Source organism: Harpegnathos saltator, unplaced genomic scaffold (assembly GCF_003227715.2).
Source record: "Harpegnathos saltator strain DR-91 unplaced genomic scaffold, Hsal_v8.6 scaffold714, whole genome shotgun sequence".
NCBI classification, from domain to species: domain Eukaryota; kingdom Metazoa; phylum Arthropoda; class Insecta; order Hymenoptera; family Formicidae; genus Harpegnathos; species Harpegnathos saltator.
The window spans coordinates 77,145-102,657 of record NW_020230554.1 but is presented as its reverse complement, the minus strand read 5'-3'; the positions used below and the strand labels follow the sequence as shown (position 1 = coordinate 102,657).

Here is a 25,513-nt window from a genome sequence, read left to right as displayed (position 1 = left end):
TCGGCCAATCAACAAAGTCCTAGGGCCCGTGGACCGGCACCGACGAATCATCGGGACACGTATCTAGCCGCGATATAGCTGTGTGTGACACGCGGCGAGGCAGCGTGGGAACTCCTTCGGGGCACACACAGCGGTGCTCAAACGGGCCCGGGGCTGAAGGTTCGCGCCGGAAATTCGCATGACTCCGCCGCGCGGTACTTGCCGTATGAAGCTCAGGCCCCGCGTCGAAGTTCGCACATTAATTTCGCCATTTTCCCCGCGCGCGAGGTCGAAAGCGGAGATTAATTAGGAGCAACGGCGACGATGGTGCGAGATAAGAGACGCCGCGCGCCGACCGCGGCTCGTTCCCGCGCTCTGCTCGGGCTTGTCGCGAAAAAAATGGGCGAATTAACCGCGAGCTCGCATATATAACGCTCGGAAGATAGCGAGCGATCTGCCCGCGATGTCGATCGACCGGATGGATCGCATTCGAGATATATCGTTGCGTTGTATAGTCGCGTGCAAAGATTCTCGTCGATCGGTGCCGAGTTGAACCGCGCGGAGGCCTGCCTCCTCCGTTCTGCGCTCGAATAATCCGCTCGGCGGATAATCGCGGACGACGCCGTCCGCGGGTCGGGAAAGGGTTAAGACTAAACGCCCGCTACCTTGAATGAGAATAGTTTCGGGATCCTGAACGCGCGCGCCGTGGGAGACGGTGGGGACGACGACGACGACGACGACGACGGTGGGGTCAATGTTTCGTGGAATGCGGGGAAATAATGGAGGTCAAGCTTCCTCCGGGTTTCGCGCTGCCGCTGATCGTGCCGCCGTCGTGATCGACGACGAGATGAGAGGTGGCGAAGAAGGTGGTAGTCCACGGACCGCGACTGCGTGTAGATGTACCCTCGTCTCCTCGTCGTCCTTCTCCTCCTCCTCCTCCTCCTTGTCCTCCTTCTCCTTTTTCTTCTCTTCCGCCTCCTCGCCCCGGCCGCCGTACTTTATTTGGCGAGTTTTTGCCGGGTTTTACGAGCGGCTTAGCGGCGCTTTTTATAGCCGGCTCGCTTCACAATGCGCCATCACAGTGGGTTTTTACAGACATCCTGCATCTCCCGCGAGCGACGGTGTGTGTCGAGTGTGTGGGTATTTTACATACGCGCCGTTATATAATGAGCCGCGTGCGCAAGCCGTTCCCGGTTAAGACCTCCGACGACCGTCGTCAGGTGAATCCGTCCGCTCGGTTTCTCGATGTTCTTCCTTCCTTCCTTCCTTCCTCCCTTCCTACTTTGCAAGCGGTAATAAGCGGCGAGGAACTTAGCGACTTACGATCGTTTCGTTCTTCCTTTCGTCACGAAAACCACCGCAACCTCACATGAAAGTTCCTCGCTCAGATTTCGAGATCTCCCTTCGTTCGCGATCGAAAGTACAGCTTCCTCCAAACTCTCCTTCTAAAAGGTGTCCCAAAATTCACGCAAGAAGTAATTTTGATAGAAAACACAGGTTTATAATTAAAAATTGTAAATTTTTTATTGATTCATAAAGTATACAGTATAGAGTTATGTATGGAATAGCATATCGGGTAAATGGCCTCCACGGCTTTGCTGACACATATGCACTCTTTTGTTGAAATTTTCCATGACCGTTTTGCATAAATGTGGCTGAATTTCGTTGATACAGCGTTCAATTTCCTCCTTCAGAGCGTGGGTGGTCGTGGGCTTGTTGGCATAAATCTTAGACTTCAAAAACCCCGAAGAAAAAAGCCCAACGGCGTTAAATCGCATGATCTGGGCGGCCAAATCTGATCACCAAAACGGGAAATTACACGACCAGGAAATGACTCATGCAGTAATTGAATTGTTTCTCGGACTGTATGGCATGTGGCGTCGTCTTGTTGAAACCACATGTCGTCCAAATCCATATCTTGCAATTTAGGCACAAAAAACTGGATTATCATCGCGATAGCGAGCGCCATTAACTGTTATTGCCTGACCAGCCGCATTTTCTTCCGAAGAATGGTCCGATGATGCCTCCAGCTCAAAATCCGCACCAAACAGTGACACGTTGTGGATGCATTTGTTTCTCAACAATCACTCGTGGATTTTCTGAACCCCAAATGCGACAATTTTGTCGATTAACCAAGTCATCAAGATGAAAATGAGCCTCATCGCTGAAGATGATTTTGTTCGAATAATCAGCATTCACTTGTTGTTGTTCCATAATCCATTCAACGAACTCTCTTCGCTGTGCATGGTCAGTTTAAAAACCCTAAACTGTCAGCTGTCACGCTGTCTTTTTTTTTTTTTCGTTGACAACACTTTACCGCACAAATGGCGCAAAGTTCAAATCTTGCGTGAATTTTGGGACACCCTTTATCAGCGCAAAGTACGATAAAGTAGCGAAAATAATTCGTTCGACTGATTTGAGCCGTAGCATTGCGCAAATACGCGAGAAATACAAAATATCTATCTTTAACGTTTTAACGACTCGTCGACCGGTTTAATCGCGGCAAATGTGAACAATGGAGCTTCGGATATCTCGCCTGTGCGTTTGATCTCGATACATTTTCGCGAAAAAGCATAGACGTTAGCGTCTTAACAATTAAACAGCGAGTTGCACGAGTGACCTCGGCTAATTAAATCACGTCTCCGACACGCTCGGACGACAGGAACCGATCGGTTTCTCCGTAATTCGCGGCACGCCATATATGCGTTCGAGTATTTATTTATGCTGCTACAGCGAGCGAGCGCACGGGAATACCTGCATGCGAGTGTGCGTGCATGCGTTCGTGTGCGTGTATCAATCGTGCGCATAGATCTTTCTCTTCCCCCTACCCACCCTCTCTCACTCTCTGTTTCTCTCTCTCTCTCTCTCTCTCTCTTTCTCTTCCCCTCTCGTTCTCCCTCTATCTCCATTCAGACACTCGCCATGAATGAACCGCAGGCTCTTCGTTCTCGCTATACAGTGGACGCTTTTTCCCACACTTTAACGCCACAATAGACATCGTTCGAGGATCGAGACCGTCTCGTCGATCCTTCTTTTACGCGCACCACCGCGAAATCGTCTCGTAGACTAAGCGACCCGGAATTACCACGAGACACGCCGATGCAAAAGGCGCTGTCTTAACGATGTTACGCTAGAAAATCTTCCCGCGGGCTAATAGTAAGGTGGAAGTCAGAGAAGATCCACTGCAACTCGACGGGAATCTCCCGCCGTTCGTACATTTCCTCACGAGCGTGTGCACATATTAAGACGACGATTGCGATCTGACCGCAGAGCACGGCTCGATCGAAAGGAAGCCGGGAGCGCGATAAAGTCGCGTGTTAACCGATGTTTATTGGCGATCACGATAAATTCCGCCGACTGTTGGCGCGTGGTTAACCACGCATAATTACGAGACGCGGGAGTCTCCCGTTCACCAGCCGGTCGAAAAAGCTGGCGCGCTCTCTCGCAGATTGACGCGCAAATGCCACGCACGCGCGTGCACGTGCGTGATGGAAGAAAGGGACGCGAGCGTGAGGCGTAAAGTAATACGCGATTTCGCTCATTCGACGCTCGCACGGCGAAATCTCACGGCTCGATCGCTGCGGTCAAGCGCCCGATCACGCACACACACGTGATGCGTACACGTGCGCGTCGCCGGTCCGTAAAACGGACGTAAAAGTCACGTTTATCGCGAGATAATGTCGGACTATTTAGCGGGACATTCCGTCAGCGTTTCCTCGCGAAATGCCTCCCCCGCCCCCCCCCCCACCCTGGCGGCCGAACGGCCATTCGCTTCTACTCGCGTTACAACTGCAGCGACACGTACGCGCGGAGCGAATGCTTGCGTGCTCTCGCAGTGGCGAGCGGGGTCGGAAATTGGCAGTTTAAGATCGAGAGAGAGAGTCGTTCTTTCTATTTTTTATTTTTTTTTTTTTACAGTAAACGTTTCGCGTTCCCTCGAACCGAAAAACACACGTCGTCGTGAGACAACGCGAGAAGAGGAGTCAAGAAAGAAATACTCATCTCTCTCTTCCTCCCTCTCTCTCTCTCTCTCTCTCTCTCTCTCTCTCTCTCTCTCTCTGCAAATCTAAAAGCACCATGTCCGGTTTCATTCGGCCATCGAAAAGTTGGCTTCGCGTGTGCACGTTGCCGTCGGTGTGTCGGTGCAACTGGGTCACGCACTCGCGGATCCTCCGCGCGCGCACTCGCGCGCGCAACACACACACACACACACACACACACACACACATGCATTCCGCTTCCGGTCGTGACGTCGTCGCTCTTCTCCGACCGCTCCTGCCCCAGACAGTACCGCGAGGTTCGTTGGCATCACCTCGAAGTGAAGCGCACCGGAAGCTGCACACGCGTTGCGTGGTCTCCCGTTGTTAATATCCGTCTCCGTTGTGCGCTCAATATCTTTAATATTGAAGAACGCGGCGCGCAACGTGAAAGCGAGACCGCGCTAGTCCCGAGTTCGCAAATTGAATGAAATGAAAACGAATTAGTCTACGATCCGTGGATATTTATTTTCTTTTTTTTTTTATTTTTTTTATAAATTCTTTCGAAAATATTTTTGTATGCGAGATTGTCGTTTCTCCTCGCACATCCGGAACAATCAACGGCAATGTCAGATGCATATCATCGCCTTTGATTGGAGCCGCGGCTGCGAGAAATACGCGGAGGTGCTCTTGACATCCCTGAAATCGCCGCAAAACTCGGCGAGCGCTCCGCTCCGCGAACCTGTTTCCCGCGGCGAAGCAGGCGTCCGTTTCCTGCCTTTCGCGATGCCTGCTCGTGGTTCTCATTGTCCGCAGTCGACGACGATATTCGAGGAACCGAAGGGGGTCGGCCGGATGAGATCGAGACGGTTTTAAAGGGCCCGTGCTGCGTGCATTCGAGTCGGGAATTAATTTCGACGCGTCGGCCCGCGTTCGCTATCGACTTTTCGCAATCTCTCGCAACTCTCTCCAGTTCGCCTACGACAGGCCGATAAGTCGCGAAGCTCTCGACGAAGGCGAACGAGCGCCACGTACGAGCTTTCGCACTGACGAAAAATATACTTGACGATTTAGCGGCAAGATTGTCGATCGAAATGTTCTTCTTCCCGAGTAACGCTCTGAGACGAGAGACGTCAAAAATGACGCGCGTGACGATTTCGAGCCGCGACGACAAAGTTTAAGAATGATATTCGATTCGTATAATACACTCGGCCAGTCTCATTACGTACGTTAATACCGGCGTTATCTAGCAAGGCGTAAAATCGAATAACTGATAAAACGTTTGCGTCATAGCGCCACCTGCGTCAGCCAGCCACGCACGGCCTGTTACGTAAAGATGAGTAACGTGCAATAGTCGAGAAGTACATAACATTGCTCGGTGACGCGAGATGTAATTGGGATGTAAACGCGGCCGTCCGGCTGAAATAAAGACTGACGCGGAGCCGAGGCGAAATCTTTACGTCGACGTGTAGATACGTGTGTGGATATCGTTGAAAGTGCAGATACGCAGAGGAACTGTAACTAATCTGTAACTAATCTGTGTAAATGTAAATAGAGACTAATTACATCGCGCAGAAGATGAAAAACGGACACGCCAGATGCGCACATTTGACGCAAAGTATTTCTGACTTTACAACTCCGCGGGAGAAATCGCTCGAAGATGTCGCGAGAAGCGAGCCGGGCGGCCGAGAGACAGTGGCGTTTTTGCGAGCGGAACAAATAATGTCTGGAAACGAACAGCTGCAATTCGCCAGCAGAGAACTTCCTTGCGCGCGTCCGTTTATTGCAACATTAAAAAACCGCCGACTCGTGGAGCGAACCGTGGACTCGCGTACGCGTTGCCAATCGGATCGCGGGCTCGCCGACACCGTGCGCGTAAACAAAGTAAAAAACGCGTAGGACAAAGAGAAGAAAAAAGCTATGCGGCTTATCTGAGGCGCCACACACAGAGAAGAGGAGATTCTTCGAGCTTGACTCGTTCTCTCGCGCTCTCGATTTCGTAATCTCTCGCTCCGTCTTGTATCAGTGTCCGATTGCCTGCCCGTCCCTCGTCCCTCCCCCCGGTCGCCTCATCCTCCTGTCGTTTCCCGACTGAATGGAGGCGTCAGAATTCTTATCGACCTCCCCGAGCTATTACGTCATACGCGCGGAGCCACGCCGCAAATCTGTTGTCCGCCACGAGAGCCGCTCGTTGCTAACTATAATTATACCGTCGCTGCCGCACACGATTGCGTCACACGGCATACCACTGGAATCCGTAACGCGAATCCTTTAAATAAATCCTTCAAATTTCACCGCGCCCGCAATTTCGGCGACGTTTCAGCAGCGACAACTCGCGACCGACGCCGATGATGCACAATTATCGATTTCCCGAGGTCCTTTCTTCCCTCTGTCCCCGTTTCATCTCTCTTCTCCTTCCCCGCGTGAGCAACTTGCGATTCATCTCTAATTACATCCGTAATCCCGGAGGATGCGTTTACGCACTTTTCACCGCGCTCTTTCACCGCGCGATTGAGTGCTCCGGGCGAAGCCCGGCTTTTTGCGTGACCGGCGAGGTAACGCAATAATAGACACAAAGTTGCAATACGCTGTGATACATTCAATCTCGCGCCGAATTTCGAACTTCTCAAGAGAGAGAGAGAGAGAGAGAGAGAGAGAGAGAGAGAGAGAGAGAGAGAGAGAGAGAGAGAGAAATAGCGGGCAGCCGCAGCGACGCGGCGCGCGGCGACTCGGTCGCTTTCGGAGCGGTCAACAATTTTTCAAGCCGTTATCGCGCCGCGCGTTAACGTCGGCGCTTATCAGCCGCACTCGCACACACGCGCGAGTGTGCGAGCGCTCGGTGTGTTGGCCGCGCCGAGGTCTCTTTAAACGCATGCACCGAGCGCGTGTTCTCCATTCGCGCGCACCAGCCGAGCTTCATTCACGTGCGCCCAACTGGGACCGGATGTCGCCCGACGTGGCAATTCGATCCGATACGACACGATAACCTGCCGGCGTTTTCGATCGCGCGAAGGTCACGCGGGGTTAAACACGAATTGCGAAGTGCGCGATCGCGGAGTGACGTAGCGAGGGGCGGAGAGGGAGCCAGCGATCGTTTAATTATCGCGTTGCGCGCGAGCGTACGGTATACTTATACCCGAACGCTAATACCTACCATGTAATGGCGTCGAATTAAGAGCGTTTGCAGAAGGTAACGGGATTTTCACGGTCACGTAGTCTCGCAACCGTTGCGGACGGAGCTTTCGCAACGCCGTCGACGTAGAAAAGCGCCGCGATCAATCGATTATCGTTCGGTCTTCAGTCGCCCGCGGGTGGCCAGCTGCTCGCTCCTCCAGCCAGCTAGGAATGGCGCGGCTGGCCGAAATATTTCGGCGATCATCGATCTGTCGATACGCCGAGAGGCATCCGTGAAGCGAGATCCGCGCGAGATGCCTTCTGTTAGAATCGTTAGCCGTGCGTGTCCGCCCACTCATCGCCACCGCCACACACGTTGTCGTCGCAAGCTCCGTGCACAGTCGAGCACTTCGCTCGGGAACGGCGGCTACCCGGTAACCCGAAGGAAGTGCCCACGTCGGCTCGGATCGACACCCCCGCGGGCGATGTTTCTCTCTCGTCTGTACTCGACCTGGGATAGCGAGAGAGAGAGAGAGAGAGAGAGAGAGAGAGAGAGAGAGAGAGAGAGAGAGAGTGGCCGTCGTCGCGCGATAACTTCGCACGATGATATCGAGCAAGGACGGCCACCGGATGGACGTTGCTTTACGCGATCGTGCTAAGACTGCGCAAACGCATAAAGGAAGCTAATAACGCTCGCGAGTGAAGGCTAAAGAGGACACGGGAATGCATTATTCGCCGTCGCAGGCACCGCCGCGGGTACTTCTCGCGAGCGCATCCTCCGGCAAGTGCAGCAGCGCCATTGAAGATAGAAGAGAACGTTCCTTCGAAACCGCCGCCTCTTCCCACACACAAGGGACACATCCTTCATCCCGTCCGGGCCCGTTCGCTGTCGTTAACAATGACACACGGATATGCAAAGTGACGCTTTGCTGAGCTTCTGCTCGCAAACCGCGGAAAATGATGATCTCGTGACGTCATGAGACCTTCGCGTCGCCGGTCTCTCCGTCGCCGCCGCGCACGACGAGTCGTCGCACGGCGGCGAGAGAGAATGACGGAGAGAAACAGAGAGAGCCGGCTCAGTAATGAATGGATTAAACAGCGTGACGTCACAGGATGGATTATATAAACGGTGGCGCGCGTGACATCGGACGTAGGAAGGAAGTTCGCTTCCTTTCGTACCTACAAGGTATTCCGTTCGTGCGTGCGTGCGTGCGTGCGTGCGTGTGTGTGTGTGTGTGTGTGTGTGTGTGTGTGTGTGTGTGTGTGTGTGTGTGTGTGTGCGCGCGCGCGCGTGTACGCGTGTGCATGTGCGGACCGTTTCTCGTTGCCGCTGAGGGGTCGCGTTCATTTGAAAGCGGACGAGCTCGGTTAGAATCCTAATGACGACAGTGCCGCCCCTTTTCAGCTCCTGCTCGATACGCTACTGAGCCGCCGTCGAATACTGTAGCGCAGCGCGAAATTATCGTCCGCCGATCACGATAATTTGCACGTTCTAATTGTTGCTCTCGCGTTTGCTTTCAGACGGTGCGCGTCTCTCGTGCGTGTCTCTCTGCTGCAACGACGCCGCGGCGCTCTCGGACGAGAAGGTGAGTTCCCTTCGTTCTCTCCCTTTCTCTCTGTCTCTCTCTCTCTCTCTCTCTCTCTCTCTCTCTCTCTCTCTCTCTCTCTCTCTCTCTTCCTCCCTCCCTCCCTCCCTCCCTCCCTCCCTCCCTCCCTCCCTCCCTCCCTCTCTCTTTTTATAATATATTATAAATATACAAATAGGATAGTGGCTCGGCACGCGTCGTGTCTAGTTAACAAATTACCGATGATAAGCCCGCGAGCTGCAGTCTCACACTTTCCCGCGCGTGTTTACGGGCCGCAGACGAAATTTTCTCTCGACAACTTCCTCTCGCTCTCGCCCGTTTCTTCGTCCCCGCTGCTCTCGCTAGGATTCACCGGCCGCTTATTAGCTCGTAGTCTGGGAGCCGTCTGCGGGTCGACGTCCGGCGTCCCGGAATAGAAGCGCCGCGATGCTCGTTACATTCTGTCACCTACGAGAGAAAGAGAGAGAGAGAGAGAGAGAGAGAGAGAGAGAGAGAGAGAGAGAGAGAGAGAGAGAGAGAGTCATTCGCGTTGGCCGAACGCGCTACTGGGTCTCGCGATTTCCGGATCGGGTCTGCGCGTCGCGACGGAGAAGAGGGTTGTTGTAGCCGCATACGGCTGCGCCGCGCAAACTTCCGAATCCTCGCGGTCCTCCCGTCGTCGCGCGCGCGCCAACGGCCGTTGCCTCGAGAGACCCCGACCGTAGATCTTGCTTCGGCTCGCGATCGCCGCGCGTTTCTTTTTCGGTTGCATCATCTCGCTCGGCTAAGCCACCCTATTTTTTTTGCCCCGGTCAGCCGGTAATACGTCACGATGATCACGTCCCCGAGACCGGTTAACAGTCATCCTCCTCGAAGGGCAGGTGCGTAGTAGGTACGCTTTGTACATAAGGGAAAAGGGCAGCTGCTTGTTCCTAGACACAAGGAGGCGAAGGGCGAGCAGCAAGAAGAAAGGGGGGGAGGGGAAGAAGAAGGGCGAGAAAGAGAGGTTGCTCGCTGCTAAGGTAAACGATATAATGGGGACGTAACAGTGGGTCCTTTTCAGTGGCAGATGTCCTGGCCGAGACACGTGCCCGCGACGTGGTCTCCCTTTTTTTTCGGGGCATGCGGCTCCTTCAGCCCCCTTTCGCCGCGCTCGTATCGCGCTCGAGGAGGAACGAGAGCGGAAAAGCCTCGAATGCGACCAAGAGTCCCCGTTTTGGCAGAATCGCGCGCGCGTCACTTCCTTCCTCCCTTCCTTTCCTCTTTCCTTCCTTTCTTCCTTCCTTCCTTCCTTCCTTCCTTCCTTCCTTCCTCACTTTCTATCGGTGGGTTTCCTTTCCTTGGCCGGCAGGGACCAGCTGTTCTCATTATACAGCGGATTTTGCACCGACGTAACGGCAACAAGTCCGTTGCTTCGCGTTCCATTGTACTTGCGCGGCAAGATCTCGCCTGTGTTTTCTTTGAGCAGCGGTCTCATCCTGGGAATGTTGCGCGATTCGCGAGAGAGAGCAACCTGAAAACTTTGACCGTGCAACCCGAAATATTTGAACCGCGCTGGATCCCGTCTCGCGCGCACGCATCTTTGCAGCAACGTCCGTCGCGATGATTTTGTTTTTAATGAAATTCCTATAAACACACACACACACACACACAACACACACACATCGAGCGTCTGTAAGCATACTTGACACCGTGTCGTCGTCTGAGAGCCGCTGCGCGCCGTGCGACTTTTTGAGTCGCTTTGGTCCCACGCCGGGACTATGGACGCTGGCGTATACCACGCACGCACGCACGCACGCACGCACGCACGATGCGCTCGCGCGCGGTTACGCACATACGCCCACGGCGCGGCTCTGCGCGCGCTTTGCACACACCGCTGCTACATTATATCGAGTGCACTCGCGAGAGCGAGTCCGCGAGAGTGCACCCGATATATCGTTCGAGGCGGTCGCCGTACCTGCCGCCAGGTACTTGCCAGGTCTTACTTGCCGAATCATCGCCGCGGCGATCTCCGAAATCGCGTGAGCGAGAGGTGCCGAAGGTGAGGAGCGTTGAGAACCCCTGCGGCTACTTCGTCGATTCTACTTGGACTTCCTTCGACCCGAATGCAGTGACCCGTGCTAACGATCGCGAATAGCAACGATCGATCTCTCGGGCGATCCGGGGTGCTGCGCCGAGTGAAAAGTCGAAGACCTCCCTCCTTCCGCACGTGAAAGCCCCTTCCCCACGTCGGAATTCCGTCATATCCGAGACGAGCAATTTCTTCGGAACATTTTTTTCCTTCCTTTCTTTCTCTTTGCTCGTTCCGCTCTATCTCGTCTCGCACACTGCTGATCGGCGCCGTCGTCGCGTCGGTGTCGATGGCTCTGAAAATATTCGCCGGGGAATGGTCCGCGAATAAACGCGGACGGGAGAAAAATGTGACGAAGAGGAAAAGGAGCGGTCAGCTGGGACACGATTGCGAAATGTTTAGGCGACGCTCTCTTTTTCTTTTTTGTTTTTAAAACTCGTCAGACTCGCGCGGCCGTTTGTGAGAAGACGGGCGGCGGGCGTCTTCATCACGGGATGGATGCGTTCACGTCGCTGACTGGATCCGACTCGGCTTGACTCGATCTGACGATCGCTCTCGTGATTCGCGGCAATAACGGAAATTAACAGTCGCGAATGATTCCGTGAGAAAAGTACGGCGGGGACCAACCAGTCGCGAGAATGTATCGCATTCGCGAGAAACGCAACGTCCGAGCACGCGAAGCGCGCCTAATCCATTATGGAGCGACCGTCTCGTTTAAAAGCTGCATAGCCTGACAGTGACACGGTATAAGACATCGGTGTACGAAGATGAGCGATTTTTCCATTATTCATGCGGATTATCGATAAATTATAATAATAGACATCGATAGTCTCCGAGACTCTCTCGCTCTCTCTGTCTCTCTCTCTCGCTCTCTCTCTCTCTCTCTCTCTCTCTCTCTCTCTCTCTCTCTCTCTCTCCCTCTCCCTCTCTCTCTCTCTCTCTCTCTCTCTCTCTCTCTCTCTCTCTCTCTCTCTCCGTCGGAGCATCTTGTCGCGTTCGATTTCCGAGCGCTGGACGAGTCGCCGCCACGCTCCGACGACTCCGATATTACGAAGTGATAGAGTATACGCGTTTTGACAATAAGCACGCGTTCTCGGTGACTGTCGCCCCGTTGTGATTCGCGCCGTTGTGTGTCGCGACGTGTCGGACGGCACGGCGTCTGGCCGACGCTACAATAAAAGACTGGCTGAAAACGAGATCCGTGCGAACGGTGGGTTTCATTTTCCGAGCCGCGTATGTATGCAATATGTCGCGTCTCGATAGCTCGTCTAGTTTTACCGGCGTCATGGAGCTACGGTGACGAAACGAGACGTTACTTTGTCCCGGTGGCGGCGGAGACACTTGTATCTCGGTGTTCTCGCGTGCGCCTTCTAAAAATACCCGCGGGTGCCTGTCGCTTGCCAAAAGGTTATTATTCACGAAAATACCGCGTGACACAGAATGCATCTCAGAAGCGGGCAGATTAGCGGAACCGAGTGGCGGGCCTGTAAACTCCTTTACTGCGCTTCGCGAAAGGCGAAACCTTCGTGGCGTGGTGAACCCGTCGCGTTACCCGAAAATGCTCTTAAACGCTTTCGGCTAAGATTATCCGCGGGACACGTAAAAGCGCCTCTCAAAACTGGCGATTTGTCTGTCTCACCTTCAAAGTTATAAATGGCGACGCGGGGCCATCGAGCGGTTACAGGGCTTTCCATTTAGGCTGCAATTTTCCTTGATACTTTGGAAACATGCGAGGAATATGTCGGAAATTTCATATGTCCTCGCGAGGGGTGCGCGTTTGGCGCACCTCGCGAGGACACTGCTCGTGCTCGTTGAAAATATGAAAACCAAGTGATTTCACCCCGCGGAAAAATCGCGAATGCTGAATCGGAACGTGCGATGTCTGAAACACGTCTGAAGCAGCGAGAAACGCGACGACATATTATTAGCAACCGCACGCACCTCCGCGAGTAATAACCAGCGCATCCCGACAGAGACGAGAGCAGAGTCCTGCGACGTCTGGCCGCAGGCTCGACAGGCTGTTGCTTCGGCTCGCAAAGTTCAGCCTCCACGAGGAGGCTGTCCGTTCGCGCTTCGCGACATTCAAGAGGCTCGATTGACGGCGAGTGCGATCGCAATAAAATACGCGAAACGCATACCGCGAGTGGTTACGAGCGCTAACGAGCGGATAGCTAAGGATATCTCTGCGCCCTCTCTCGCGGACTCTCTCCGCCGGCTGCAAACGAGCGAGGTCCTCGAAAATGCGCTTCAGCTTGCCATTGAAATTGCAAAAGTGCTCGCGCTTCTCGCGCGATGAGAGGGAGTTAGAGTTAGAGTTACAGAGAGAGAGAGGGGGGGTGAGAGAGAGAGCGAGAGAGAGAGAGAGATACAGGCGAGTATTCCTCGCACAAAATTGCCTTAATCCTCTTAACCGATGATGTATGGATCACCGGGATTCCGAGCATCGCATCGCCTCGCAGCTCCGTAAGTTACCGTCGCGCGAATTTGCGATATACAAATTGGACGTGTTTCCTTTATGATTTATAATTAAGGAATACGATTGACAAATTGCGCGTATCTATCTGCGGTGATTCACTCGGGAGTGATAAATCGCGCGTGAAATGCCTTATCGGCGGGAGGTTAGACGCGGCGATCCCGGCGATCTGCGATCGGCAAATTTTGCGTCAGTATCCCGGCGATTCTCGACTTGATCTCGATCATGCTCGCGTGACTGACGGATTAAGAGTACTCGCACTCGACGCCCTTGCCTTGTTGCGCGAGAAATGAATGCCACCGTCCTTACGCCGCGAACGCAGCCGGCTTACCGTAATCGGACCGTCGCATTGTGTAATATTAAACTGAGAGAATCTAATATAGACTGATGAAACGGTTCCGGCTCGCAAAGATACGTCCTTCTTCTCACAGTATCCTCTCTCTCTCTCTCTCTCTCTCTGTATCCTCGTTTTGAGTGCCCCATCTTTGAAATTTGTTCCGCTCTGTTTGCCCGCATATTAGAATTTCGAAGCACCGGATAAAATATCGCCGCAATGTTCCCTCTCGTCCTAATTCACCTCGACGACATTTCTACTCGCGAGGAAGCGTCCGACTGATCGCGCGGCTGATCATAGACAATAAATCATAGAATAAACTTCGGCGCTGAGAGAGGAGAGCCTGGCAGTTTCGGTTTCACGCGGTGTGCAAAAGTCGCGGGTATTCGAGACTGTCGCTCGCTGTTTGTCTCACCCGCTCACGCGCGCGCGCGCGCGCGCGCGGCAATATAATCACACTCCGAAGAGACGCAATCGCGGAAGCGCGCATCGCGACACAGACAGGAATGTGCGAGCTGGCGGCTTCTGCTTCTGTTTGCGACGACAGTCGCGTCGGTTGTTAAGCGGCGTCGATCACCTCTCCCATTCCGGAGGTGTAAAATTTTCATGGGATACGCGCGGGGGGTGGAGTGGGGGGGGAGAAGAGAGCGCCACGAGGCTCTGATTCTTCTGCCAAAGCCGCGCCGACGACGCGTCGGCGCTTTTAAATGTCCGACGCGAAAAAGCGCGGCTCTCGTGTAATCCGGTGCACGATTCTCGGCGACGGCGACGGCGATCGTGATATTCGCGCGACGAACATCGCGAACTCGCACGGACTGTAAAGTAACGCGAGTAGACGCGCGCGGTGGACCCACCATTGCGCTTCTCTCCGCGAGCGTCTCTCCCACGGCAGGGCCGCACGTCGAGCGCATTCCGCTCGCAGGCCCTACCGTCGCCGACCGACGGACCGACCGATCGCTGCCTTATCGCATTACTTATGGCGCTCTCCGCCGAGGAATCGTAATCTCGTACCCTTAGCCGGACGCTCGCCTCTCGAAGGACATTGCGCTACCTTCTCCTCGCCTGCCCTTTCCTCGCGATCGTCTCTCGCTGCGGATCGAGAGCTGAAGGGAATCCACCTCGACTGCGGCAGCAAGTGCGAAAATGTTGGCTAGAACGACGCGATACACGAATCACGAGTCGCGACGAATCTTCCCTCCGTTTCTACTTGTATCGTACAAATTAGAGATGAAAATTGAGGCGCGCGCGCGGTGTTTCGCAACGAAGACGGACGAGTTGCGTCTATCATTACTTTCGTGAAAATACTTGTGCACTTGAGCGACCTGTTTGAGCGACCCGTTTGAGCGATGCGCTGTATATTATAGTAGTGGCTCGCATTATACAAATTGAACCGTGGTAATTGGGGGTTAATGAAAGCGTCGATAGTAAAACGAAGAGAACGGCCGCGAATAGTAACAAGATCGTGAGCGCGTTCGCGTTGGTAGTGACTCACTGACAACGCGACCGGTCGACAGCGCGGGAGCGACAGCGGCGGCAACGGTGGTGATAGTAGTAGTAGTAGTAGTAATAGTGGTAGTCGTGGTGGTAATAGTAGCGGTGGAGCAGTAGTTCAGCAGACACGCACGGTGATGTAGTAGTAGGTAGGTGGTGAAGCCCCGGTAGAGAGGTAGAACACGGTGGTGATACGGTGAGCAGCGTCGCGGTTGGTGGTGGATGCCGAAGAGAGGCGCAGAAGAAGAAGAAGAAGAAGAAGAAGAAGAAGAAGAAGAAGCAGCAGCGTCTGGAAGGGAAGACGGGAAGGGAAGAAAGAGGAGGGTTGGAAAGGTACGAAGGGGAGCTGGTCGGGAGGTGAGGAGACGAGAATGAAGCCGGGGACTGGACTCGTACCTGCATTCCATTCCCACTGGCCGTGTAGATCCTTGTATAGGTAGTCGTCCTCCTCCTCTCTTCCTCCATCTCGTCGTCCTTCTTCTTCCATCCCTCCTCGTGGTTCTCTTTCTCTGTGCTCCTTGCACCTACTCTTCTCTCTCTCTCTCTCTCTCTCTCTCTCTCTCTCTACTCTTCTCTCTCTCTCTCTCTCGCGCCTTCTCTCTCCTCTCAAGAGAAAAAGAGAGAATTCTCTTTGATCGGCTGCCTCCTTCATTTCCTTCACCTCTTCCCCTTCTTCTTCTCTTCGTCATATTACTCGAGCCGCCTGCTCAACGTCAGTCGGATCGCCGGTCCTTCGGGCTCACTCGCGATCAAAGCATCCCCCGCGTGATCGCTTCGCGAAATTGCCGAAACTCGCGCGAAGCTCCATCTGCGAGTCATTTCCATCTTATCGGGGGACTCGTCCTGTCTCTCTCTCTCTCTCTCTCTCTCTCTCTCTCTCTCTCTCTCTCTCTCTCTTACTCTCTCTTTCTCTTACTCTCTCTCTCTTACTCTCTCTCTCTCTCTCTCTCTCTCTCCTCTCTCTCTCTCTCTCTCTCTTTCTCTCCCTCTCTCTTTCTCTCGCGTGTAAATAGATAGATCACTGCTAGATCCCCTTTCTCGGACTTTTCCTTCTTCATTTTTCCTCGTCATCTCACGATTATCTTCTCACTAAGAAACTGTGACGGTGGTGAGGCGCGGCTAGACCTTCGCCAAACGCGCGTCGGATGCACGGAGGAAAGAAAGCGTGCTGCTCCAAAGTACCGCGATTTCTATTGAAAGCTACAGGAAGCGAGTTTCGAGAGCACACGAACGATTACACAGGTTCGATCGAGTCGCGTTACATACGAACGAGAGATTTTTTTCGCAAGCCTTAGCTGGAAATTGCCCGAGGTTGCATCGATCCCCCCTCCATCTTTCTACGCCTTCTTATCTTTACGAGGAGACGGCAAATAAGTGAAACTCCAATTAACTCGAGCCAGTGTCCCTGGGAACGGCCCAGTTTCGCTCTTCTCCGTCCATATACCTGAGCATGTCCGGAATTGTAAAAGACGTTATGTATATATATATATATATATATATATCTTTACTGCGCCGAAGGAATGATGAACGAGGGGTTTTCCCATCATCGTAGCCTTGATTAATGGGCGAGGTCCGAAATCACACTGGAAGATCGGTAATTCCTGCGTGGTGACGGTAAAAAATGAAAGGCCCGCCGCGGCCTCTGAACGGCCTGCGAGAGAGAGAGAGAGAGAAAGAGAGAGAGAGAGAGAGAGAGAGACCGACGATCGTATTCTTTCGACGACAAGCAAGCGACATTCTAGCGGAACGTTAATCCGAGCGCAAATAGCTTCATTCCCCCGCCGTGTTCATCCGCCGACGATTTCTCAATTTACAATAAGGAACATTAGCGCGCGCGTGTGAGCCGTCGCTGCAAAGGTTAAGCGCGACTCAATGTCGTTCTCGAAATAATAGCAAAGCCGGGGAGAGCGCGTCGTGGAAAAATAGCCTCTCGCGCGCGCTACGAATCGACGTGGGAGCGACTCTCGCGTCTCTTTCGTATCGCCGGACAAATATAAACCCGCCGAGTTATTCCGGAGCTACGATCCTCTTAATTAGAACAATTAACTCCGCTCCGAGAATAGAGGGATGACGTGTTGTCGGTCCACGCGAGTATCGCGGAGTTGCATACGCTGATCGTCTTCGCATGCTCGGTGAACAGCGTGTAACATTTCTCGGCCGGAAGCGCCGAGCGCGAAATCGATGATAACGCAAGAAGTATCGCAATTTTCGATACTTGGCGATAAATCGATGATTAATTTCGCAATAATATCGCTTGATACCGCGAGTAACAGAAAAGTGTTGTTGATATGAAGAATCGCTTAATCGCGCTGCTCACCAGCATCTTAATATCAGCGTCGTTTAAATTGCCGTACGAAATTGCCGTTACTCGAGAGAGATTGTACCACGATGAGAGAAGATGAAAGAGACAGAAAGGCGGCTCGCAATTAGTAAAACATGTCGCGCTATAAGCGACGCATGTGCGTCGCTCGTCGACACCGAAAATTTTTCGCCGACTCTCGCGAAAGTGGCGGCCAAGTTATCGGCGGCGAAGCAGCTTGGAAACGCGCGGAGAGCAACGACCACGCGGAAAGAGACAAGTTCGGTAGCCTGTCGCGCCTGGCGCGACGACCTCCACGTGTCGCACGTGACAGTGCGTAACGAAGCTGCCGATGCATATGCGCGGGTACAGTGACTGAGTATTATCGGGTCGTGTGACAAACATCCCCGCTCGTGAGATTCTCGCGGTGTGTCGTGAGCGCGGAGACGTTTGATGTATATTGAAGCTTGCCGATCCCGCTGCGTCGTGGGATCATTCAGGTTTTTCGAAAATAAAGTGAAAGACCGGCGAGGGAAAAGAACGAAAACAGCTCGGACGAGATGTCGCGGAAACGCGCCGGAAAACTCGGTTTAATTACTTACGCGGAGAGATTAACCAGTTCTCCTCGAGGCCGTTTCGTACGGCGGATAATTTTAGGGCGCGCGCTCGCTCGCTCGCTCGCGGTAGTCTCGATGTCTTGGCCTTCGTGCCGCGTTTCTATCGATCGTGAGTTAGTTTAGAGCGAATTACGTCAATCGGGGGAGGAGGTTTTTCTCATGACGCCCCCGCGGGCAGCCATCGACTTCCAGCGCGCGCGCGGCATCATTTCACAATAATTGGATGAATTATGAAAAGCCATATGGGGGGCGAGACGAGAGGATACTTTGTATTGATATTCGCCGTTACGCTATTTTCCTCGACGTCGATCGACCCGGGGGTCCCATTCGGATTAATGAAGGCAGTTGCGTCGACCGACGGTCGCGCGCCGTTTAACGATCACAGATTTCCGCCGGCGTCCCCTGGGATCTCCAGTTTGAACATTTTTCGGCATACTCGATCTACAAAGTGAACGTTTCACTCGACACCCTTCGACTTTTATGTGTCCAGGAAAAATCGATCCTCGCTCGATAGAAACTTGGAAACAATTCAGTTCCAACCCAATTATTCAGCGTGCGCGGCGGCATGTCGCGTGAGAGAGAAAGAGACGAAGGGAAAGAAAGAAGAGGAAGCCAATTCCAGGGAAGAGAGACAGCCTTGCCAAGGCTTACTCTCCTTCGTGATCGGACTCGCATGGGAAACATCTGCTTCCCCTGCTGGACGTGTACACCGCGTCTCGTCGTTCGTTCCTTCTTTCCTTCCGCGGTGGTCATCCGCACGATACGATACGCACGCGGCGTTTAATCGGCATTCACGATCGTGACTCGGCGATGACATCAACTCGCCGTTGCCGCCGCCGCGCCGCCTTTTTTCAATGTGCTTTTGTAACGCGTTAATGTTTCTTTAATCGCTCGTTACCCGCGCATGCTTGCCGCGCGAGATGTTCTCCGAGCCGTATTGGATACCCGGCGCTTCCATTGTATGCAAATCGCACCCGGGACATGTCATTCGCGAAACCGTAACGCTCGAATATCGACCTCCGCTTCGGTTCGGCCGACCGCCGCCGCCGCCGCCGCCGGTCTTTTCGAACTAATTCCGACTAATCCAAGTCTCTCTCTCTCTCTCTCTCTCTCTCTCTCTCTCTCTCTCTCTCTCTCTCGCAAGCACTGTTATAAATAGCGTTGTCGGTAGTAAATTCGCCCGAAATCGCCGAGCACCCAACGTGTGTCCGAGAACGTTATTAGCGAGAAGACAGACAATCTCCCGGCGTGGTGACGCGGCGAAAGATGTCGGGCAACGTCGAGGTGCCTTTCTTTCCCGACCACTTGTGTTATCCGAGAGAGGCAGCAATAATTTCATAAGGTACACGCGACCACACAATCTAGAAAAAACCGGCGAATCTCTAACCCAGATATCGCGACGCGCGGCTCCCGGCAGCTGTGTAAACGTCGACGCGGGACGATCTATCGCGTAGCAGAAAAGACGCGCAGTATCTTGAATAACGAACAGATCTCTAATGAGGACCTGATAATATCCGACATCTCTTTTTTCTCCCGCTTGCTTTTTCTCGAGCCACTATATCGAACCCTGGAATCGATCCGCACACGCAATACGGCGATGTGTCACACCCGGGCCCGAATGCGCGCGTGCGTGCGTGCGTGCGTGCGTGCGTGCGTGCGTGCGTGCGTGCGTGCGTGCGTGCGTGCGTGCGTGCGTGCGTGCGTGCGTGCGTGCGTGCGTGCGTGCGTGCGTGCCACCGTCCTCGTCCGTGCGCGAGATTCTCCGGAGAGGTCTGTCACGCGTACAAATAGCTGACCTCGCTTCGTCGCCTCTATCAATGGCTCGCCGCTGGACTGAATGACTTTTACGCCTCTTCCGCTTACTACGCCCTTTCGCGACGCAACAGCGCGATCGAAACCGGTATAAATTTCGGTCAGCTCAGTTCTCTCGGTGACGCGAACGCGGGGATAAATCTTATGTTAATCGTGTCCTCATTGCCGCGCTCGCGTGACATGTGGAGGATAAAGGTCACTCTCGGGCATTCGGAAGAGCGTCGTGATCTGAGAACTCGGCCGGCGTTGCGGGCCGATCCCGCCCCGTTTTCGAGTTTTCGTAGGAGCTAGCTTCCGCGAAGAGCCAAAAATAGTAATTAAGGAATGAAAAAAAAGGATGATACTTGCGCCGAGATTATCTGGCGAAGGCAGCGTGTCCTTCTAAAGTCGAAACTTGATATTACCTTGTAACTGTATCCTTATCGAGATGGAATTTCAAAAGATTGCGAAATGTGATCCGCGTACTTTTCTTTTCTCGCGTTACGAAAGCGCTCACGCCTGCGTGAGCTTTTGCGCAACAATTTCTTTGTCCCGCGACATACAGCAGGATGTAATAATCTGGCTTCTCTGTCGATAAGGCAGGTCGTCGTGTTGTTAGTACAGAGAACTGTCGTGCAGTGGATGGACATGTAGATTCCGTATGCGCAATTTACTTGCAGTCGGTAAATTACCAACAGTCGGTACATTTAGGGTCTTTAGATAATGTCGTCAGTTTAGTATAAGTTATCAACGGTCAGTGCAATTTCTACATTTTATATATTATTTTTTTTTTTTAACTATCCGATAAGAAATAATAGGGACAGAAAAGCAATAAATATTACAACTTTGGTAAAAACTTTAATCTGTTATATTAAATAATGATTGATTGTCCATTTCATTTTTCATAATGTGCTTTTAGCATTGCGCAATATCTCAAAAAATCTATTCCCTAATGTGTCTTCGTCGATATAGAATCAGTCGCTATTGTATAAAAATGAGAAAAACACCATTACACGCGTCATTCGAGATGGAAAACGCGCGATAATTTTACGACAGCGGTATCGTGAACGCAAAGGAACAGATTTATTCGACCGAGTAATTAATTCGCGGAAGAATTATCCGGAACGATCCTTCGCGTCTCTCGTACGCGCTTGCGATTATCGGGCAACGATTCGTGATAACGCAACGGTTATTCCGTATCCAGCGACTTTGCGCGCGCGTTATGATATTCCGGCGAATCTTCCCGTTCTCTCGTTAAGTTTTACGATCGCTTGACGGCCGTCGGATAACTGTCGCGGCCGATCTGACCGCGTTAATTAGATAAAAGCGGCATACCGATTCTCGGAAGGGCCCGGCGCTGCGTAATCAACGAACGGACCGGTCGGCGGTGCGTACCATTACGATATCGGCGTACCATTACGACACGTCTTCTTCTCCGTCTTTTTATATAATCAGCGACGCTCGCTATCCTGAAGAGATCCGGAGCAGGAGATAGCAAGCACCGCGTTGCAGCGAGGTCTGTATGTATATAAATCTCACGAGATGCGACGAAGACCCGCGATTAATGGAACCGCGAATCACTGCGAAAGTGATAGACGGAAGTGGCGAAGTCGTCGAGGAAGCTGAAGAAATCGTGCACAGAGAGAACGATTTAGTTGAATTTAACAAATGCTTATTTGGAATAGTCCAAATAAATTTTTTGAGTGATCGAACGAAGTTTTGTTTGACGCAACAAAAATATTTTGTTGCAGCTTAGTTCCAACGAAATGTTTTTGTTGCGTCAAACAAAATTTTTTGTTCGATCAATCAAAAAATTTATTTCGACTATTCCAAATAAGTATTTGTTAGATTCAACTAAATCGTTCTCTCTGTGTGTGTGTGGTGAAGAAATATGATCGATTCGCATCGATAGAGCACGCATCAGAAACAGCGTGCTCGATCCGGGACACCCTGTATAATACTCGGGTGGAAGGAAATGAAGACCGAATCCTCACGAGCTGCTTCTCCTCCTCTCACTGACGATCTTCCATGGAATATGGCCATCGGGTCGCGAGGTCGCGTCGTATCTCTATCAGGGCTCCGTGTAACCGGCGCGCCGTTATCGGCCGACCGATAACGCACGTGCAAAATAACGTATATATCGATGGACCCTTCTGACGGACACTCATGACGAATGCGCGGAAAAGCGTGGAATTCGCGTTTATCCACGCTCGCTCTTTGTATTCCGTGCATGCTACTCCGGCCGGGATCGTTTGAGCAACTTTCGCCCGACACGTCGCGAATCGATCAATCCGCGTGACTCACGAATCGTTGTACCGACGTATGACGAATGTACGACAAATTGAATATCGCGCGGGAATCGTTGGAATTGAGTCTGAGAATCTGAGAATTATAGTATACGTGCCTCTTTCTCTCTCCCTCTCCCTCCCTCCCTCCCTCTCTCTCTCTCTCTCTCTCTCTCTCTCTCTCTCTCTCTCTCTCTCTCTCTTTCTATGCCAGCTTAACGAACAGTTAGGTAAGACCGAGTGAAACAAGCGATAGTGACGAACAATTACACGCAATATCGTAGCACAGGTGTCGCGTACGGCGCATCGCGGCCGGCCACTTGAAAGGACTCAACGTACGCAATTAACGGCCGCGCGATAACGCGCGTTTTATGTAAGAGACGTTTATTCATCCGCGTCGCGGAGATGTCGAGCGTCGGTTTTCAAATCGCTTTGTAACATTCCCCGCTGGTACGATGAAAACCTCCCAAGTAGATCTGTCGATTAAGGATCGATGAGGGCTTAAATATCACCGATCATCGTTCCCCGCATTCCTCGAGGTCATCGTGTTCCGCTGCGCCTCGGACCATGTGGTGTCTGACCTGTCCGGCGACACTGTTCCGCGCCGCGATCTCAACGCCGATGTATTCTCAAAGTAAACATTAGCGTACTTTTATCGACGGAGAGAAAGAAAGAGAAAGGAGGAGGAGGAGGAGGAGGAGGAGAAAGAGAAAGAACGACACTCTATTGCCAATATAATATCGTGTTAGTAACAATTATTTCCCATATAGTAATAATAATGATGATGATGATGATAATAATAATAATAATAATAATAATAACAATAACAACAGTAATAAATAATCATAAGTGGAGTCCGATATTTTTTTAATTCTCGCTCGAAATACCGCGATCTATTATTTTAATTGGTATCGCAGTCACAGTGCGGCAATTAAGAACGGGGCGATTATTTATGAGGGTGCAAGACGTTCGAGCGCATCCCTCTCTCGTAACAAACGCATCGCTCATAAGCTATTCTCCTGCCCCCAAAGAGGTTTGAGTCATAAAGAGACCGGGAGAGAGGGAGGAGCGGTGTTCACGTAGGGTGACCGATTCTCGAAATTACGAATTTCGACGTCTGGCACACGTCTCCCTGTTATTTTAAGAGCTTCACAGAAATTCGAAGCTCGGTCTCTCTCTCTCTCTCTCTCTCTCTCTCTCTCTCTCTCTCTCTCTCTCTCTCTTTCTCTGTTCCTCTGGGAGGGCATCGGCCATTCGTCGCGCCTCACTTTAAAAAAAAGAGAAAGGGAGCAATCCTTTTTTTCTTCTACCCCCTTTTTCACCTTCTTTCCCCCTCCTTCCCTTGTCCCTCTGAAAAATATCGTCTAGACTAATTCGTTTACTTTTGTTTCCAGATTCATCGACTTCGATGGAAAATTAAAGAGCTCGAAACGTCCGCCGTACTTGAGCATACAATATGCTGTTGCAATTAATGAATATAATTGCAAAATATAGCCCTTCTTATAATATTAGGCGATGCTGTCGACCTACGACGATGGCCGTAGTCATGCCGGCAATTAAGACGAAACTGGTTTTCACAATGATTTGACAGATAGATATAATTCTGAGATCATTGTGAAAGCTGATTTTGTTCGGATATCAACGGATCGAGCCGTGGCGGCGTTAACTCCGATGAACGAAGAGGAAAACGACGAATAGTAAATTTCGCAAATAAAACAGATAGAGTCTGGTTCTATTAAAAGTTTACAGCACTGAAAAGAAGAAGAGCAGCAGGAGGAAAAGAAGAAAAAGAAGATGAAGAAGAAGAAGAAGAAGAAGAAGAGAATAGATAATTAGGTAATGGGTCGAGGGTAATTCACGATAATTGAATTTCCCGAATATCGGTGGAATCGTTTCCACGTAATTAATACCGATCGTCGGGCTTCGCTCCTTCTCACCGTTTCGACCCCCGCGATTTCTTGTTGACCGCGTCTCGATGTAATTGTTGACAGATAAATAAATAGTCCGCACAAAGGGGCCTCTGTCCTCTCCGTTCGGCGCAGCACGCGCTCCGCGAGTCGCGCGCGCCGCCGTTCCCCCTGAAATTTACATCCGCGCGCGACCGTAGATTCATCTCAAATGCAAAAATTAAAAATGCAAAACAGAGAGAGAGAGAGAGAGAGAGAGAGAGAAATCATAGCAACTGTGAAAGAATTCACTCGGACACTCTGCGGAAATCGGATTTTTCTTCCCGCGGAAAAAGGGGGCCGCGCGCGCTCGCCGATGAAGCATCTAGAGCGCGAACGTGAGAAAGAGAGTGAGAGACAGAGGGAGGGAGGGAGAAGGAGCGACGCGCGCGTTTTTGTCCGAATTTCCGGTAGCGATTTATCAAACGGGAAAGATCGTATCTGACGAACGGACGGACAGACTGCGGCAAGAAACGACGAGCAGCAGCATGAGAAGAAGCAGAAGAAGAGAGCGAGGCGGGAGAGAAAACGCCTCTCTCGCGCGGGCTCGCGCTCGCGCTCGCGCGAGGCCCGCTCACATCGCGTACTCGCGCGAGACCACGTGTGTCCACGCGCGCACCGCGTCCTACATGTTTCCATGTACACGTGCTCGCCGCTCGCGCGTTTCAGCGCTGCTGAAGGCGCGCGCGCGCGCGCCATATTGCGCGCAGGGCGGTGTAATAATACGAGGATTTTAATACGCGGCCCGGACGCGGCGCGCGATATCGAGTGTCAAACGGGCCGAACGAGTAGGAAAAAGCCGGAGGCCGTCTCGTCTCGCGGGGGCCGTCTTTCTGACGGAAAACAGCCGGACGAGAGAGCAGCGAGAAATCTTAGACGCGCACTGTCTGTGCACGACGAGGACGCGGCGTACACGCCGCGTGAGGATCGGCCGCGGCCGCGGCTGCGTTCGAGGATACACACCGGCACTTTGGGAACCCTTGCCCTCGTCGTGAAGCAGGCGTGTATAGCGTGACAGCTCGAGGAAACGCCGGAGTGTCCTCGAGGCTGAAGAACCTGCCTGCCGCCGCGCGCGGGTCCTTCGCGCCGGCTCCTCGAGCCGGACAAATTCGGCTTCTCCGAACGGAGCGCGCATCCTTCGCGCTTCTCCCTCGAGCGTTTCTCCCTCGCGCTCTTCTTTCACGGCTGTCTAGTGGATAACTTTTGTATTCACCGTCCGCGCCATGATGAGCCGCCCGTTATTGGAGATTACGCGCGCGAGAGAGAGAGAGAGAGAGAGAGAGAGAGAGAGAGGGAGGGAGGGAGAAAGAGAAGCTTGGGGCGTCAAGCGCCGTGGCAGCCGCCACTGCGCGACGTTTCGCCTCTTTATTTGTCTTTTCCTTTTCTTTTCGTTACACATACATGAGACGGCGATTATCCTCGATTATCGAGGATCGGTTCAGCCCCGCTGCGGGCTTCGGCGCCAACCTTGAGGAGAGAATTCGCAACATAGCGAGTAGATATTTCAACGCATCCGTCCGCGACGTCATCGACGCACCGCAAGGATCCGTCATCTGATGACTGTTTCCCCG

At 52.5% G+C, this 25,513-nt stretch overlaps 1 protein-coding gene across 1 annotated transcript in view; it reads left to right on the top strand.

The window, feature by feature from the left end:
* The window catches only part of LOC105185946 (uncharacterized), a 37,275-nt gene extending 13,181 nt beyond the window's left edge, over nt 1-24,094 (top strand). The window contains exons 2-3 of the mRNA XM_011145828.3: nt 8,592-8,656; nt 23,391-24,094. Coding sequence (XP_011144130.1) covers nt 8,592-8,656; nt 23,391-23,490 — 165 coding nt within the window. The 3' untranslated portion in view covers nt 23,491-24,094. The remainder of the gene's footprint in view (nt 1-8,591; nt 8,657-23,390) is intronic.
* Nucleotides 24,095-25,513: the final 1,419 nt, after the last annotated feature.